The sequence below is a fragment of the Platalea leucorodia genome, assembly GCF_965183815.1.
Source record: "Platalea leucorodia genome assembly, chromosome: 5".
NCBI classification, from domain to species: domain Eukaryota; kingdom Metazoa; phylum Chordata; class Aves; order Pelecaniformes; family Threskiornithidae; genus Platalea; species Platalea leucorodia.
This window is the reverse complement of record NC_138827.1, coordinates 48,972,975-48,991,116: the sequence shown is the minus strand read 5'-3', so window position 1 is coordinate 48,991,116 and position 18,142 is coordinate 48,972,975. Positions and strand designations below refer to the sequence as shown.

The following is an 18,142-nucleotide window of genomic DNA, read 5'->3' as shown; positions in this document are numbered from 1 at the left end:
CTGCACAGGAAAGCGGAAAGATGACAGCTCTCCTATCCAAATACTTCCCAAACAGAGGAAAACTAGAATGGAGGGGAACCACAAGCTTTCCCTTTCATATTCTCCCTGAAGAAGCTGTTTCATTTCCACTATCTGGAGGCAAAATAAGCCAAGTCATCCTTCAGCAGGTACCTCCATAGGTGCGGTTAAAAACAGGTAATATAGTAATTAAGACATTTTAATAGAATTCTCATGTTATAATAAGCCTGTTCCCTTCAGCATCTGAGGAGCACGCAGCTGACTCAGGAAGACAGTGGAGTAACTGAAACACAGCAGGTGGAATTTCCCCTTTTAGACACAGTGACCTGCATGGCTCCCCACGTGGAGAGGTGTGGCTGCGTATTTTTACAATGAAATAATACAAGGCTGCATATTTTTACACTGAAGTGGTACGAGACATCTTATTCATGCTGCAAATCCAAGGAGTCTGCAACACTAAGACAGTGAATTGGTATATGTATTCCGGAGCTGCTGTCCCACCTCACGGATGGTCAAGCTGCCTGCTGGGACAGCTAAATCGTTAGCTGTACTGACAGGCACAGAGGTTGCCTCTTGTCATAGGTCCAACAACTCCTAGAACACCTGATCACAACTACAAGACAGGGGTGAGTCAAGGACTACGCTGACAGGAAAACATTGCTCACAACCCTGATTTTATTGCATGTTTTGATAACTGGTGAGAGATTCTTACGACAGTGCACACCTTCATGTTTTGTGATGCAAAACAGTTCAAAAGACGGGCTATAAAGGACCTTTCCCTTTTTGCCTTGCTTTCTCAGAGTTTCTCATCAGAAGTTCCCCTGGTAGAAGAAGAACAATGTCAGCTTACAGAACTGCTCATCTTCACTTCACAGGAGCCCACCCTGTTTCCAGTTAAATGAATGGAAAAGGATCCCACCAGCTGCAACAGAAGTTGGACAAGGCCCCTGGAGATTGAGCTCAGAAGGGAAACTACCTGAGAGGGGAGGGCAAGGAGGCAGATTCTCCATGCTCACAAAAGAAAACACAAATACACCTTATTTAAAACCAACTCTTTCCACCCTCACATTTATTTTTCTTAAAAAACAGTCTTTGCAAACAAATCTCTTGCTTCTCCTTTCCAATTCCGTGGGATTGCTGCAAGCACTCCATGGCACATGACTCTGGGGAAGCAGAGAAAGCGTACCGCAACTCAGTCATATTTCCATAGGAAAAGTTGACTCATAACTTACGTCATCCTTGAAATGCTGACACAGGTTTGTAAGCAGCATCGGAATGTCAAGTCCAAGGAACAGCACCACAGCCATCTGAGGCCTGACATGGCTGCCTAGCTCTAGCAGAGTAGAAGGCCCTCCTTTGCCGCCAGGCGCTGGCGATGGATTTTATCTTGCTGTAGCTCCTCATGGTTTGGATGCCAGAGTTTCATGACAATTCTTTCAATGTTTAGAGCGTAGACAGTGTGCGCGGGAATAACTTCTTTGTGCACCTGGAGATACACGTTAGAAAATAAGTTTCATGCTTTCATACGCATTTCCCCATGTTTCCCATGGAAGAACCTCCCTCTACAACAGGGCAATCAGAGAGCGAGCCCTGCAGAGCAGGAATGCAGGCTGTCACACATGAGGAGAGCTGCAATTTGCCAGCACTGCCACACCAGCCAGCAGGGAACAACCACCTGTTACGCCATTTTGTAAGGGAGCGGCATGGTAAGGAAATCGTCATTTTGCTCTTGCGATGACAAACAACAATTTGTCATCAAAACCTTACAAACAACAACTCCATCCAACTAAACATGAGATGAATGCTTGATTACAGCTCTAAGAGCGGTCTGCCTCCACAGCCTTGAGACAAAATCCCAAGGCCTGTTCACAACAGCGAAGATCAAGGGGGAATTTCTCACAGCTAATTTTAGACATTCAAAGTAGTCTGAATGTCCCCAGAGCTGCCAGAAAGGGAGGGAACCACAGACAGGCATCTCAACAGGAAGATTCATCCAGCCTACCTTAGACACCTCCCCAGGGTTGGGGTGATTATAGCTAACCCACTGCAGCAGCCTGCATGCCAGGACCAAGTATTCCTCTAAGTACCCAGGGTGGAACATGAGGAGTAAGAAGGGGCATGCCAGGCAAGTAATTTTGCTGCATTGCTGTCAAAATTTCAGTCTAGCTCAGTTCTGATATAATCACTGCAGTTCACCATTCTTACGTAGCTGTAAGAAGAGACAGGAATTTCCTCATCAACTCTCTGACCTAGGGGAGCAGACTGTAGGAGGAGAAATCAAATCCCCATCCATCCACGTAACCAAATCCAAGACTGGCGCTCAGGACAGCGCTGCCTGTGACACAACAGCGTAACATGAACGGCTTACCTGTAATGCCTCAAAAAGGTCATACATGTTCACCGGCGGGAGGGACGCTGGTAAGGTGTCTCCAGAGCACGCCAGGAGGAGAGCCGCCTGCTGCTCAGCATCATCGGGCGGGGGCTGGGGAGCCAGACTCTGACCGGCAGAAGGTGTCGCGCAGGTTGGAGGGCTGTAGACACAGAGCAGGCAGCAAAACCTTTCAGTCAAGAAAATAGCACCACCTTTGGAAGTCACACAGGAGGGGCTTGGCCCCAGGGTTTGCTTTTCTGTATAAACTGACTTAGCCCTTATGTACATAAGATGATTTCAGCTGTAATTACAATCTCTTTAAAATTCCAGTTTAATAAAAGTAGGGCAAACCAATCCTCAACATGCTTCAGACCTGGTTTGTAACTGATCTCGATTGGGCAACTTGTTATTTACAGCCAATAGTTTCTACCCAGCTTAAAAATTAAGGCACCCACAACATCAAATTGAAAGAAGTTAGCTGTTAGGCAGAGTTGTTTGGAGTGGATTGCATTTGTAGCGTTTGTAGTGCTATAATCAAATTGTAAAACACCCACGACCTCCTGTCAACTGCTAGAAGCTGTCACAGACAAACACAATTGCCTTCTGATACGCACACAGTGCCAGAGGTGCAGCACAAGCTGTTTGACATTGAGACTCTGGAAAACAAGATGACCTTGAAGCTCTGCTAACTGAAAAGGCCCGCCAAGGAACCATAAATACATTTGGACGCAGGAAATGACAGGATGGCAGCGTCCCACAGGTCTTCACTGACATTTCATTCCTGTGGCACAACAGCGGTGTCCCCACAAAGGCAGGGCTCTTCTGCCCAGGGGCAGTTTCCCCATGAGCAGCAAAATTCCTGTGTCTCTCACTACAGCTTCCAAAAAGCAAGAATTATTAAGGACATTCAAAGGGCCAAGGGTCACCTTTGTAAATTGATGGACAAGCACAGGCAAGGAAGAGAGACTTAACACTGTCCTAAACACTTAACACCGCTGAGAAATCCCCGTATTCTCCCTCCCTGTCTAGCTGTACAGTCCTCCATACTGATACCCTCTTAGCGTGTGAAAGCTAAGCACCATTATTAACAGGTTCTACTAATTAAAAAGAGAAACCGAACCATGGAGTAACTTCAGGACTAGCAAATTGCATTTGAAATTAGCAGTGTGCTGAGAGCTCCTTACCACTCAATTAAATTGTTATAAGCAACCACACTGTTCTTCAGATATGGCTGAGGGTTAACATTGCTTCCGAAGGCATACTTGAAATGGCCATCTCTCAGGCGATAGGCTTTCCGCCTGGATATCACAGATGTCAGAATATCCTTAAGGTGGTTCTGGAATGAAAAACAACCTTATTACACATGCCGGTTTATTCGCCCTACCAAGCCACAGCTACGAGAAGTGCCTCACCAGTTGGCAAGACAGAAGTAGTGCTGCTATGACCACAAGGACCTAAAGACGTAAGGGAACCAAGGTCTGGACAAGTTACAGTCTGTTGTCACTATCTGATACAGTTGGATACAGGCAACATGGCACTGCGTGAGAGTACCGTATGCATTAGCCTGTGAACTGTACTTTAATATGTGATGCGCTGCTTCAAATGTCAAAGAGGTTTCTTAAATGCTAGGAAATTCCCAACCCCTGATCCCTTTGATAACGAGTTAAGAGATTTCATAACTGGCACTAGATGTTACACTTGTACTGAAACACTGGCCCCAAAACTACAGTGAAAAGCCACTCAACTCCTCTTTTTCAGACTGTTCAGTTGCCTGGAAAGTGCTGGAGAAGCACCTACCTGAAAAAAGCAGGCAGACAACTGCTGCTTAATTTGGCCTCACTCCCAGATGGGGAATTCAGGTTGGCCTCCGCATCCTGACTCCAGAAAGCCATCCACGCATCAACGCTCCAAGCAATGGCTGTATCATTCCCGGGATATGTCAGGTAAGGCACCACTGATGGCCAAAACCAGCAACAGCAGGCACTTCACCTGCAGGTATTACCCAATTCGGTCACTTAACTTCCATGCCAGATACCTGTGCCTATAATGGATTATTTTTTATAGGACTGTTTAAACTGGAGCTCCCATTCTGTCCCTGCTTTTAAGTGACAGGAACAGCATTTTCCAAAACAGCTACTTAAGCATGCCTGGAGTTCTTCAAATGCAAGTACTTCAAAATTAACACTTGCAGGCAGAAATCCATGACTTTACATCTATGATGTCACGAATCTGGAAGCCCTTTGATTCTCATCTTACTCCTCCTGAGGCAAATGGGCAATTAGAGAAGTGGGTTTCCTCTCCCCACTGAGGGACACTACCCCATCCTGCACACAGAACCTCTTGTTGCCGGTATGACGAGAGCACCACTGCTGCCCAGCCCAGTCTCACCTCCACAGCATAAACAACTGCGGTCACTGCCTCCTCTGTGACATTGTCTAGCCCGTGCTCGTATGCGGTTACAATCATCCTTCCTTCTAACTGGCCGCGTGTAGGAAGCATCATGGTATGAGAACACAGCTTCAAATCATCATCCTCCTGAGGATCCTTTGCCACAAATTGCTGGGCTCCAGACAACGGATTCTGAGGCTGGAACCGGTGCTGTTATGAACACAACATTAGAGCACAAAAGATAAATACTCGGTCAGACCCTTTGGTGCATCTAGCCAAACATCCCTTCTCCAGCTGGAATGCAAACACCTATAAAAATGTATCACAGTACGACAAGCAGAGTCATATTCCTCCCCGGGATATTCTCCCAACCCCCAACGATTTGTGACTGAAGAAATTTCTGAGACAGTGTTGGTGTCCTTTTATTAAACAGCCCATGAACTTGTCCAGCAGCACCCTGAACCACCGAAACTTTGGGTATCCACAACATCCTGCAGCAAGAAATTCTAGTGTAATGACACGCCACATGAGAAGTCACCTCTCTGGTTTGCTCTGTACTTCCCACCTGTTAATTTGATTCTCCTGTAAGTCTCAAATGTCGTCAGTCATTGTCCCTTTTATTCTCTGTTCACGCCATCCAGGCCAGTGATGATTTCATGGACTTTCACATCTCTGTCACCTCCTTCTATGCTGAAGAGTTCTCCTCTATTTAGTCATTTCTTGTACAGAAAGGTGTGTTTTTACTGACTGTACAGTTTCCACCAAGACTAAAAACCATGATCCTAAGCTTATGCAATTCTTATACTTCTTTCAAGCTTTAAATGCAACAACTTAGCCAAATTCCAGTTCTGAATTTCATACTCTAGTCTCCCCATGCACTTTCAATACTCTAAGCAGAGCTGCGTTACTGAGCAGCCACTGATTCTGAGATGGATTATGCCTATTTTTCAGAACTGACTCAGTTATTTAGAAAAAAAGCCATCACAGAACAGGAATTCATACCAGAAGGTGGCAACCCTCATTTCCAAGGCCACATGTATTCCAGCACAACTCCCTTGATATGCTGGCATCTCAAGCTCCAAGTGCTTGTGGTGGCTCCTGGGAAGTCTCAGTCCTCAGATAAAAGGGGGTAAAAAAAGCAGATGGGAACGATCTGTCCTTGGGCCCAGATGTGTGCTTGGCCCAGACACCACCCACAAGGCAACAACACGGCCCTGGCTCATCAAGTGCTCCCACGACTCCTGTTCCTCAGCTCTCCAAGCCACAAATCTGGTGGCTCTGGAATAAGGACTGCCACAAGGCTCTTACAGGGCATCAAGAAAAACACATACTTTATATATAAACAATGAACATACAGAAAAGTGGATTTCTCACATCTTAGTTTCAAGAGAGGAGGGGGGGCTGCTTTATTCAAAGGACAGTGTGGCATTTAACTCAGACTGAAAACCCAATCCACCCACTAATGATGTGAAAGCAGGTTTCCCTCCCCGTAATTCTGAAGACTTATGCTTTCATTACAGGAAAGCTACATGCCTGTATGCCTGGAAAAAAAGACCTTAAAATGTAAGCAACTCTTAAGAGGAATGTGGTTTGGGAGAACAGAAGCCAAGTAGAATGAACCTCCGGTCATTCACAGTTGTAATTCTGGCCAGTGAGGGAAACATCAGGAAATAGCAAGGCACTTCAAGTTCACACTGCTCAGGAATGCCACTGGGAATAGACACACCCATTAATCATAACATACACTTCATACAGTACTTACTACAAAGCATTCCAGGAACACGAGTATAAACACACACTAGAAATGTGGTGTAATATAGGGGAACCTGAGTAAATCAAATTCCAAGACTTCTACTACATCACAACTTGCTTATCAAACTACCCTCTACTTGCTACTGAAAAGTTACGGTGAAGTTTCAAAACAAAAAGGTAACACAGACTGCCATCAGAATTCATGTCGCAGCTGCAAACACTGCAAAATATTTCAGCAGTTTCTAAACACAACGAGCCTTCAGCTGGACTCACATCCCTTTGAAACACTAGTCTCTGAAGCACACACATGCAATGCCTAATTATAGTCCCTAGAAGTGTGGTATAGAATCATAGAATCATTTAAGTTGGGAAAGACCTTTAAGATTGTCAAGTCCAACCGTTAACCCAGCACTACCAAGTCCACCACTAAACCATGTCCCTAAGCACCACGTCTACCCTTCTTTTAAATACCTCCAGGGATGGGGACTCAGCCACTTCCCTGGGCAGCCTGTTCCAATGCCTGACAGCCCTTTCAGGGAAGAAGTTTTTCCTAATAGCCAACCTAAACCTCTCCTGGTGCAACTTGAGGCCATTTTCTCTCGTCCTATCGCTTGTTACTAGGGAGAAGAGACCAACCCCCACCTCGCTACAACCTCCTTTCAGGTAGTTGGAGAGAGCAATAAGGTCTCCCCTCAGCCTCCTCTTCTCCAGGATAAACAACCCCAGCTCCCTCAGCCGCTCCTTGTAAGACCTGTTCTCTAGACCCTTCACCAGCTTAATTGCCCTTCTCTGGACACGCTCCAGCACCTCGATGTCCTTCTTGTAGTGAGGGGCCCAAAACTGAACGCAGGACTCGAGGTGCGGCCTCACCAGTGCCGAGTACAGGGGCACTATCACCTCCCTGGTCCTGCTGGCCACACTATTCCTGATACAAGCCAGGATGCCATTGGCCCTCTTGGCCACCTGGGCACACTGCTGGCCCATGTTCAGCCAGCTGTCAACCAGCACCCCCAGGTCCTTTTCAGCCAGGCAGCTCCCCAGCCACTCCTCCCCAAGCCTGTAGCGTTGCATGGGGTTGTTGTGACTGCAGTGCAGGACCCGGCACTGAGCCTTGTTGAATCTCATGCAGTTGGCCTCAGCCCATCGATCCAGCCTGTCCAGGTCCCTCTGCAGGGCCTTCCTACCCTCCAGCAGATCAACACTCCCACCCAACTTGGTGTCACCTGCAAACTTACTGAGGGTGCACTCAATCCCCTCATCCAGATCTTCAGTGAAGATATTGAACAGGACCGACCCCAGTACTGAGCCCTGGGGAACACCACTCGTGACCGGCCACCAACTGGATTGGACTCCATTCACCACCACTCTCTGGGCTCAGCCATCCAGCCAGTTTTTAACGCAGCGTAGAGTGCACTTATCCAAGCCATGAGCAGCCAGCTTCTCCAGGAGAATGCTGTGGGAGACCGTGTCAAAGGCCTTACTAAAGTCCAGGCAGACAAGATCCACAGCCTTTCCCTCATCCACTAAGCGGGTCACCTTGTCATAGAAGGAGACCAGGTTGGTCAAGCAGGACCTCCCTTTCATAAACCCATGCTGACTGGGCCCGATCCCCTGGTTGGCCCACACATGCAGCATAATGGCACTCCAGATGATCTGCTCCATGACCTTCCCCGGCACCGAGGTCAGGCTGACAGGCCTGTAGTTCCCTGGATCCTCCTGCTGGCCCTTCTTGTAGATGGGTGTCACATTTGCTAACCTCCAGTCAACTGGGACCTCCCCACTTAGCCAGGACTGCTGATAGCTGATGGAGAGTGGCTTGGCAAGCTCCTCTGCCAGCTCCATCAGTACCCTTGGGTGGATCCCATCCTACCCCATAGACCTGTGTGTGTATGCACTTTGGCTGAGCCAAGCTAACTTGTCACAGCATAAGAGCGGGCGGTTTCACATGCCCACCTTTCTCCCCTATCCCCAGCCATACGGCTGCCCCTTCTCCCTTTGCGCTGGCTTTGGCATTCATCCAACCGCAAGGAATGCTGATCCAGCTGAATAAACCATCAAGAAAAACTTGGGGTTTGGGGTCTTTTTTGCTTGTTTAGTTTTCTGTCTTGTCAGAGAACTGAGCCAGATCACGATGTATGCAGACACCTGATAAATCTGGCTCAGTAAGAGACAGACACTTTCCCTTTCAACAAACTGTTAATTCAGTTTGAACCTCTTATCAAACCCCACCCATGGAAGGCAGTGCTCCACCCTGATCCTCTTTACACCAGGCCTGCGCCCCGCCACTAGTCTGGCAGCACAGAAACAACTGTAGAACAGACATGTGACAGTACCAGATGGATGTACAGAACCTTCACTGCAAGATTAACTGGATCTTGTGCATTTCTCTGCCACGCGCCAGAAGGCAGCATCTTTACAAAGCACTTTTAATTCTGAAACAACTTGACCCTCTAAACACATTCCACCCAAGGAACATCTTACTTCTAACACTTTGGATTGTAGAGTTCTGCAGAGTGGATCACACAATCACAGAATTCTGCCTGACTAAGTAGGAAGTCACTTTTGCTTCAAGGATTTGGCAGATGTGTGACGTGAAGTTGGTTCCTAGAATACAAGCTTTTGCAACTTTGACATTTAGGTGTACTTCCATGGATTCTCTGGTGTCTAACAAAGCCAGGTCACACTGTAGCCTTTCTCCCAAGAGGCTTCCGTGAGAGAGGCAGCAGCTACTAACCACCAGCTCCTGCACCAATTCAGAACTCAAAACAAACAGAAGAAATTATTGCATGTGATGGACTTTTGTCATCCCTGGTAGTAACAAAAAACTGCATGCTGTGCAGAGCTCTTCACCCCCAACAGAATGTCAGAGACACACAACCATTTGACTGCGGACACTTACATCAAACTTTTGTCGAACTGAAGAAATCTTCTTCTTTCCCTTGAGCTTTCCAGGTTTAGTTGCAGAGCCACCTGGCCACGGCAGAGATCCAGCACCTTCTACAAATCGAAACGAGAAAAAGAACACTCAATAGGTGTTGCTGATTTAGGGTCAGGATGACACTGTCCACACAGGAAAATCCTGAACATTTGGCCCCCAGCTAAGCCTTAACCCAAAATCAACAGCCATGGCCCAGAGGTAGGACTTCTCAGGGGAGAATGGTTTCGGCAGCCCTTCCCTTCCTTTGTCAGCCCCCTGCTAGCTTGACTCACTCATGACCCATTACTTCATTAGAAATTTCTGTCCACGTACCACACAAAAACCCATGGCAGGAGAGAGATGAGCACAGCCTCCAAGGAAAGCCGCAAGGAACGAACAAGCCATCTGTTCCATCAGGAAGTTGAGAGGAGCTTGCCCGGAGGGAAATTCTCTTCCCACCAACTCCTGCATCAGGTCAGATGCTAACCAGCAGAATCAAGCAGTCTGACTCATTACATCTGCCTTTACAGTTCCCCATCAGCTTTAGCAAGCTTTGTCTCAAACCCTTGTTAAACATCACAGCTGATCGTTCTCATTACACTGAGGGGAAAGAAGGGGGAGAAGAACTGCAAAGGCCACTGAGCCCCGGAGCAGGACAACACCAACCGGAGCTGTGAGCTCGTGATTGACCAGAACTGGCTGAAAGAGATTACTGTGTAGTACCAGTAAATAAATACATTTGGACACTTTACCTTGAGGAGACTGCTCAAAAGTCCACTGTATGCTGTTTGACAGCTACACCTACAGTAGGCCAAACCATGTCCTGATAATCACACAGCTCTCGGCAAGGACAGCCTTGCAGATTTCCCGCTGATGGGTTTACAGGATCCGTGCACATTTCCTTCAGGTACACTGGGGCTTAAGACAACATTGCATTGGATGCGTATGCTCTTGCTGAGAGCAAACAAGAAGTGCAACCCAAAGACTGGACAGCCCTCTTGTGGCTACAGAGGCAGCCTCTGCTTTGTGTCACCAGTATCCTCGTCCCTTGGTTTTGCACAGCGAGCGAGCACCCTTTTTCCTTTGGAGCAGAGCGTGCCCTGTGCTGGGGTCCCTGCCCACCTTCAGGGAGCTCGGACAACTCCGCTCTGAAGGTATTTCAGTTGCCTCCGAAGCAGAGGCTGGAGCTCTGCTGCCCGGCGGTGCTGGCAGCACAGCGAAGTCTCAAATGTTCCCTGGCCACACCTGAGCCAGCATTTGCCATTTCCTCCAGACATGGACGAGAAGTGACAGCAGCCATCCCACGACTCACCATCCGCAACCTGGCCAGCCTCAGGCACATTCTTATACTACAGCCTTGTTTATAGGGAACGAGGCTGGCTGGAAGTCCTTGGCTACATGGACCTTCCCACACTCGTGGCTGGAGCACGAACACAGTGTCCTCTGCCATGAAAAAAAGACTTCTAAACCACGACTTTAAGGATCAGGCTAAACCAGAGGATTCAGGTGAAGTTTATGACTGGTCAGCTGCTAAGAAGGCATTAGAAACAACCTACGCACACATACACAGATGGCATATTATCCCTATAAAAAGAAAAGGTTATTAAAAAGTTTAGCTACATATTATTAGTGAGGTGAAAACCAATAGTCTACAACAAACCCTGTTGTCAAAATCCACCAGTCAATGATAGGAAATTAAAAGATAATAGATAAAACCTCTCCAAAAATCATAAAGCTGGTGTCACTACTCATAACTACAACATTGCAGTAGAGGCGTAACAAGGGGGTGTAGGAAAGCACCGTGGACCTGAAGACTCTTGCCTTTCATTGAGATCTCAGCACTTACATCTTTGGATCTATCAATATAACGCCACTTCTCTCTCACAGGATGTTTTGCTCTTTACAGATGAGTCCTTTCTTCCTCTTCTCCTCCACAGCAGGTCAGACCCCTTCTAGGCAGGGGGGATTAGGTGTGTTAAGGACAGACACAGAAGTTACCTGGCCTACTTCAAAGCTTTCAATAAAAGCACATCTCTCTAGCTCGTAATGTCACCCCACCCCAGGCCTTTCCTCCTTATCAGAAGTCTCATACAGCTCCTTCGCAGCCTCAGTTACAAAAGTATCCTTATCTATCTGTGTGACGGAGAAAGTGGAACAGATAGAGACAGAAAAAAATCAAACAATGCTGTTTTATCTGATAATGTATTAGAGATGAATAGGTTATAGCAGAGTCTGAATTTTAAAAATGCCTTATTTAAAAAAAAACAAAACAACATAGTAACTTCTAAACTAAATGGCAACTAAACTTTTAGGCTTTGACAGTAGACCCTGAAAGATGAAAATTAATTGAATCTCAGCCTGCACACAACAAAAACTGAGCCAGACTTAGCTTAGAACAAGGGAAAGGTGAGATACTATCTCCTGTTCCTCATTATAAAGAGCCCAGAGTAAAATTTTTTTGGCTCCTTTTCCAGGTTTTCATATTACCAAGCTTGACTTGCACTAGATGAAGAAAGCAAAATTTCCCTCTAGTATTCTAAGAAAACCAGTACTTGTCTTCCTGGCCACAAATGACAAGGCTGGGTTGGCTCAGGCGTGAAACTTCAGAGATGTTAGCAGTTTTTATTTAATCTTGCTAGCAAGAGAATTAGATGTTAACAAGCCACAGCAATGGCTGCTGATATGTCTTCAAAGATGATTAACAGATAAGAACGTTTTTCTAAGAGCTGCCACGTCTCTCAGTGATAGCACCAGCCAGTCCAGACAGAGTGTGTCAGGTTTTCCTGTCGTGCTGCACCAGAACCGCACAGGGGGAAAGGACAAAGATACAAACAGAGAAAGTCATGACAGAGAAAATCAGCCAGGCACAGGAACCATGCATTTTCCCCACCCTCGTTTATTTGACATTCAGTTGTTTTGGGTTTTTTTTTGTTTGGTTTGGGGTTTTGTTTTTCTGGGTTTGTTTTTTTTGGGTGTTTTGTTTTTGTTTTTGTTTGGTTGGTTGGTTTTTTTAAAATCTTCTTGCAGGGACAAAGGTTCAGTCAAATATATTTTGATGACCCTCCTCTGTTGACAACTCACACTCCTATTTTCTTCCTTTTCCTCCCTTCCCGGCTCCCTGGAGAGAAGTGGAACACAAGCAACCGGAGCCCGTCTCACATTTGGCAGCCGTTCAAGCAAAGCCTGTGGGCAACCCTGATATAATAAAGTGCTCCTGCTATCCCAGCAAGAGTTCTAGTTTGCTGAGCCACCTCTTAGCTGGCTCCAGATTATTAGTAAATAAATTAAATCCTTACATCACTAACTCGAGTGCTTGCAATTGTCTCAGTTTTATTGTTAACATTTAGCTAAGGAGGGAGGTAACAGTTCAAATGAGATACGTATTAACTCAAGAAACCTTGCTAACTTGCTTGCTTGCAATCATCCAACAAATAAGATAAGCTTAGTGGTCAAGTCCCTACAAGCCATGAAAGGCTTTAAACTCGAGTTCCTCCTGATGGAATTTTTGGGGGGAAGAAAAAGCCCAGGCATAAAAATTTAGGAAAGCACTTCTGAAAATATTGGTAAAAAGAGAATACCAAAGAAAACAACTTTCTTATAATGGGAAGTGTGCCACACTGCTCAGGCTGGTATAGCCAGCCTAAAACCAACATTAAGTCACTCTCTAGTATTTTGGATGGCATGTTTCTGGGAAGTTCCTCTCTCTTCAGGCACTTTCACAGCTTCCCAGCTATGTTACAGCTGGGTGCCGCTCGAGTATTTATGGGTGCCTTTACAAACACAGCTACTAGAGAGAACAGCATCGCCCATTTTTAAAAAGGGCAGAGAAGTCAGACATAGGATTCCTCAGGATCCTGCTGTGCCCTCAGTGAGAGCTCAGCAGGAATTAGAGAACCTGGCCATTCTTCACTGTAGAATAGACATGAACCTTCCTCCCTCTCCACCAAGTCCTAAACATCCCATGCCACACAGGCTGTTGCACTGGGATTTGAAGTTTGCATGACCAACAGCCTAAGCAGATGAGAGGCAGAAATGGAAAGCATTCACCCAGTGTTCCCTTATCAGCCCAGGTGGAACCACTACTACCAGAGGCAGAAAAATTTGGATTAGATGCGTTTGTTTGCATGGTTCAACATTTGTTATAATCACTCCTTAAAAATACCTTCCCCAAGGTTTCCTATTCCAAATGCCACAATATCAAGTACACTTTTAACACTGACCACACAATTTAGTTTCAATACAAACTGGCATTTTAAAGATCGTTCTTTCCCCGTTGTCTCTTTCACACGACGGTGGAAAGTACGTGCATCAGTAACCCTTCTGATGGTGTGCCAAGTGCATCAAGCACGCTTCTTTAAAGTTACTTGTTTCCATGAATCACGAAGTAAACACCTTCTTCTACCCAAAAGACAGTGGTGGAGACAAAAGCCTGTTAGCTTTCCATTCTTACTGGAGGGGGGTGGGGAAGGGGAAAAAAAAAAAAAAAAAAAAGGCAAAACCAACAAAAAACTAGCAGGTGTCAAACTGGCATCTAGGGGAACTAAAAGCGTGGCCAGCAGGTCGAGGGAGGTGATTCTGCCCCTCTGCTCTGGTCTGGTGAGACCCCACCTGCAGTGCTGCGTCCAGCTCTGGGGCCCTCAGCGCAGGAAGGACAGGGACCTGTTGGAGAGGGTCCAGAGGAGGGCCACAAAAATGATCAGAGGGCTGGAACACCTCTGCTACGAGGAAAGGCTGAGAGAGTTGGGGTTGTTCACCCTGGAGAAGAAAAGGCTGCAGGGAGACCTTACTGCGGCCTTTCAATACTTAAAGGGGGCCTACAAGACAGATGGGGACAGACTTTTTAGCAAGGCCTGCTGTGACAGGACAAGGGGTAATGGTTTTAAACTAAAAGAGGGCAGATTTAGACTAGATCTAAGGAAAAAATTTTTCATGATGAGGGTGGTGAAACACTGGAACGGGTTGGCCAGAGAGGGGGTGGATGCCCCATCCCTGGGAACACTCAAGGCCAGGCTGGATGGGGCTCTGAGCAACCTGATCGAGTTGTAGATGTCCCTGCCAGCTGCAGGGTGGTTGGACTAGGTGACCTTTAAAGGTCTCTTCCATCCCAAAGCAATCTATGATTCTATGATAAATCTAGATATAACATCTAGTATTCCACTTGTACTGCACTTTCCTGGACTTGCATGTACAATCTGCTATGCCACACACAGCAGACTGGCAAGTAAAACGTGTGTGTAATAGATCTACCAGTCAGTGGCCCAGAAAACGGTATCTCAGTACAGATTAGCTCCAAAATCACTGGGAGACTCTGCATTGATCCGAGGAGAGCAAAACAGAGACTCTAGAAGGGACTAGCAGTATGTCCTGTTAACTGCAGAGCACTAAACCATGTCCTTAAGAACACGCACCTGATTAAACTGATTTTTTTTCAAGCTGGCTTATGCAGATCTGTGGACACAGACCCAACGAAAGCCTGCCTGAAAGCACTGGAGGTGACCAGCTAGTCAGCAGTTGATAAGGTAGCTGGGGTACCGGGGAGTTGGTAGAGTCTGCTGACAAATCTGAGCTATTCAAGCCAGGGAAGATGAAGCCTGACCAGACGGCTGCAGAAGAGCTGCACAAGCCCAAGTGACTGGATAAACAGACAAATGAAACTCAATACAGTTAAGCACAGAGTGGTGCACACAGGAATAAACAACTCCAACTTTAGTCACACAGCAATAGGCTCTAAGCTGACTGCTGCCACTCAGAAGCAAGACCTCTGAGCTATGATCTCTACTCCAACACTCACATCAGCTCAGTGCTGAGCTCAGAGAATGCAGGCACTCCCTCTCCCCCCCTACTAATTTAGACTCAGCTACTTCAGGTAGTACTCACTGTTCTTATGCTTTCTTTTTATAATCCTGCAAGTACTCTACGTCAAAAGCAAGGAGCAGCAAGATTTAGGCATAAATCTTCTGAATTATGTGAGTGCAGACTGCTAAAGAGGACAAGTCTGGGACTCAAAAGGTGTCTGTAAAGTACAAGAGCAAACAACACAAGTTTGGAGGTGGGGGAAGTTAGCATTTAGTTAGCACAGCTGGTATAGTTAAGGACAAGCTAGCACACAAAAAGCTGTGGGTATCCGTAAATTTTCCAGTTTTTCCTTCCTCTAGCTACATCGGGTACCCTAATAACAGGTATTCTCTCCTCACAAAAAACTCGTCTCTCAGGTCTCAGCCCATCAGAGCTACCACAATTTTCTCTGCCTTACCACACAGGAGTTTCACATCTTGAATTGCAGCTCTATTGTCCTTCCTATCATATCTCTGGACTGAGAGTTCTTTTGAAGACCAAACAAAACGTAGACAAGCAACCCTGACAACAGCCATTCTAAATGCTTAGGAAGTTAAAAGGTTAACTATCTGCAAAAGGTTGGGTTAATTGGCCATACCTCAATCAAGACTTGCTGTAAGCATTTTTCTATCCAATATGCACTTGATTTCAAGATCAGTCAGGAAAATCCAGCTCCCCAAAATGATATCCCCAGCAGAGAGAACAAAGAGTATCACCAAGTTCAAAAGAGAGAGGAAGCGGTAAGCACAGCAGATCAAACACAACGCAGCATCTCCCTTTACATTTCAGCTCGCAGCACACACCCAATCCAGAAATCACACCAGTTTATTGCACACAGCGATCCGGCGTTAGCCTCCAATCAAGCACACGCAGCTTATTTATAAAAGCATATCTGCTGAAATCAGCTGGATCAGTACTACTTTGCTACTCTTCTGCCTGTGTAGCAAAAAACATGACTATTAAGGCTCAGAAAATTGGAGTGCTTTGTACAAAACCCACCAAACACACACGCGACAAAGCGTTACTACCCGATTGTTTTTAATGAGGCTTCTCGGAACTTACCTGGTGCAGAAACCAAGATCTGGCATCGGGTAAGAATAGCCAGGAGGAAATCGTTGTGAGAGTGGACTGCGTAAAGACAGACAGTTCATTAGTAACACATCAGCGCCCAGAGGCGCTCCCTCAAAGCAATCTAAAAGTAGCTCGCTATGCCTTTCCACGGTTGTGTTTTCCCCACTTCCGTGCTTAGCTCCATAGGCACAACTTGGGTTTGGTTTGGTTTGTTTTGAGAGAGAGTTTTCTTCTACTGGACCCAGAATCTGCTCTGCTCCTACCGCACTAACAAAAAGGACACTACACATGGCATGGAAACAAGTTACGTCACTTCTCAGTGTGGCACACACACAAATCCAGCCCTACAGCATGCAACATGAAACGCCTGGCGTATTCAGCCAGTCAGAGGAGGATCAGCCGTCCCTCCTGCCACACAGACTTCTGGTAGCAGGGCTTTTGGTTTTGCTAGAAAAGGACCAGCAAGAGCCAGACCCAGGAAGGTGAAGTCAAACAGGTTCTAGATAAAATGCAACTTCCTTGCAGAAGGGTTACTGGAACACAGAGTGAGTAATTATGCATCAGAAAGTGCAAAGACAAATTTTGTAAGCCAGGGTCAGAGGGCTACAGGATCCTCTTTGGCCTTTGAGCCCGAGCACCAGCAAACTCCCTGCCTTTCCCCGCAGGGATCATGAACGTGGAAGTCGGGAGCCCCCACAACGCTCTAAGCAACGCCCACCAGTGTTTGTAGACCTGCGCAGAGGCAATGAGGAAGGAATCTCACCCTTCAGCGCTCCAACCCAACACCCCTAAAGGCCAGGAAGGGGATCTGCCTGCTGCAAAATCACCCAGGTGAATTCGGGGACTCCCTCCCCGACTTCAGTCCCAACCAAAGGGAGAGGGTAGAATGGAAAGGACTGGGTCTCTACAATGACATAAAAAAATGGCTTTGTGGTTGCTGGGACAGCATATTTTACCTTTTTACCGTATTTACACGAGGCCAAATTGCCCGGCAGTGTCGGGGCCGCAAAGGGACTTCCCCCTGCAGGCGAGGGCACCTCCCACCTTTTTAACTCCATTGCTACCGGCTGATTTCCCTTACTGCCATTTCCTTGTTCGGGAAGCAACATACAGCAAGCAGGGAGGAGCCACCCCCGGCCTGGCAGGGGCAAGGCAGCATTAGAGCCAGCAGGAAAACAAACACAAGATGGCTGTTTACCGTTGTCTTGCGTGAGAAGCCTGCGCGCTTCCAGGTCAAACTCCTCCTTACTGATCTTTTGCTTGAACCAGAGCTTCAAATTGGCCCAGTACCTAGGGAAGAGCACGGAAGGTGCAGACACCAAACGAAAAGCGTCGTTCCTAAACCCACCGCTCTCCCCCACCAGCGCAAAGGGGCTCGGGGCCAGGCCAGCGCGGAGGCTTCCGCACAGCCACGGTACCAACGCGCGGCCCTTTGAAGCCCGGGAGACGGCGAAGGGGCCGCGCCGCACCCAGGCCCGGCCCGCGCCGCTCTCTCAGGCCCGGCCCGGCCCGGCCCGGCCCGGCCCGGCCCGGCCCAGGGGGACACCCCCCCTCCCCGCCGCACTCACTGCTTCACGTTCTCGCCCAGCGCCTCGCTCAGGCTCTTCTTGGCCGCCTCCAGCTCGCTCACGTACGTCGCCATCGCCGCCGCCGCCACCGGAGCGAGGGGCAGCGGGGCCTCCGGCTTCCCGCCTCCCTCGCCCGCGCCGCAAAGCGTCGCAAAGCGCAGCGGCAGCGGCCGTAAAGCGCGGCGGCCGCCTGTCTGCTGACAGCCTGCCGGGCCCCGCCGC

General features: G+C 47.5%; 1 protein-coding gene across 1 annotated transcript; it reads right to left on the bottom strand.

The window, feature by feature from the left end:
• Nucleotides 1–1,010: 1,010 nt before the first annotated feature.
• TADA1 (transcriptional adaptor 1) lies at nt 1,011–18,074 on the bottom strand. The gene is made up of 8 exons (XM_082311693.1): nt 17,921–18,074; nt 17,551–17,642; nt 16,344–16,409; nt 9,429–9,526; nt 4,778–4,987; nt 3,574–3,725; nt 2,387–2,549; nt 1,011–1,504 (listed from the first exon to the last, which is right to left on the bottom strand). Exons 1-8 carry the CDS (start codon nt 17,992–17,994, stop codon nt 1,352–1,354), a joined length of 1,008 nt encoding a protein of 335 aa, XP_082167819.1. The 5' UTR covers nt 17,995–18,074; the 3' UTR covers nt 1,011–1,351.
• Between the last annotated feature and the right edge of the window lie 68 nt (nt 18,075–18,142).